The 711-nt window shown below is 41.8% G+C and overlaps 1 protein-coding gene across 1 annotated transcript in view; it reads left to right on the top strand.

Moving 5' to 3' along the window:
* Positions 1-361, top strand: part of LOC143031533 (uncharacterized) — an 803-nt gene extending 442 nt beyond the window's left edge. The window contains exon 2 of the mRNA XM_076195503.1: positions 35-361. Within this exon, the coding sequence (XP_076051618.1) occupies positions 35-361 (327 nt within the window). The remainder of the gene's footprint in view (positions 1-34) is intronic.
* Positions 362-711: the final 350 nt, after the last annotated feature.

The raw sequence follows: 711 nt of genomic DNA, 5'->3' as shown, positions 1-711 counted from the left end.
ACTGGAAAGATTCCACCAAACCAAACTCCGTTAGATCCTGCGAATAAAGTGGCAAGACAGGATCACAAACAACGAGGTCCTCCTCCGCGCAAGGACGGAAAGCACAGAGGCCACTATAACACGTCACCGACTAAGATGGTCTGGTCATCTTGCCCGGATGCATCACAATCGCTTGCCAAAACAAGTACTGTTCTCAGAGCTTGATTCTGGGAACGGGGCTCGCAGTGCACCAAAACGCCGGTGTAAAGACCACCTCAAACATACCCTGAAGGCGGTTGACATCGATCCTACCAACTGGGAAACAGAGGCAGCTAATAGAGAGAGCTGGAGTAGAACCATCCGCGAAAAAAGAGACCTCTGAGAACAACAGAAGGCAGCAAATAGAAGTAAACTGAAATATAAGGAAAGTAAGAGCAGAGCTTTCGTACATCACATCTTCAGTGTAAATAACAAAGAAAGAGGGTACAGCAAGATTTTAAGTAAAATAATTCCACCAGGAATAATTTGGCTACGTTATGTCGATTACATTCTTTGTCTATGGCCTGATCATTTAGATGAGTCATAATTCCTCAAACAAATTAATAACCTAGTTAAGTCAATCAAATTCACAGTTGAAGTGGAAAATGATGGTGTGCTACCCTTTTCAGATGTTAATATTCATCGTAAAGAAAGAAACCTTACATTTAGTGTATATAGAAAACCAACTAATGT

Source organism: Oratosquilla oratoria, chromosome 1, assembly GCF_046742065.1.
Source record: "Oratosquilla oratoria isolate Oo_2021 chromosome 1, ASM4674206v1, whole genome shotgun sequence".
In the NCBI taxonomy this organism is placed as follows: Eukaryota; Metazoa; Arthropoda; class Malacostraca; order Stomatopoda; family Squillidae; genus Oratosquilla; species Oratosquilla oratoria.
The sequence above is the reverse complement of the archived record's forward strand: the minus strand, read 5'-3'. Positions and strand labels throughout refer to the sequence as shown.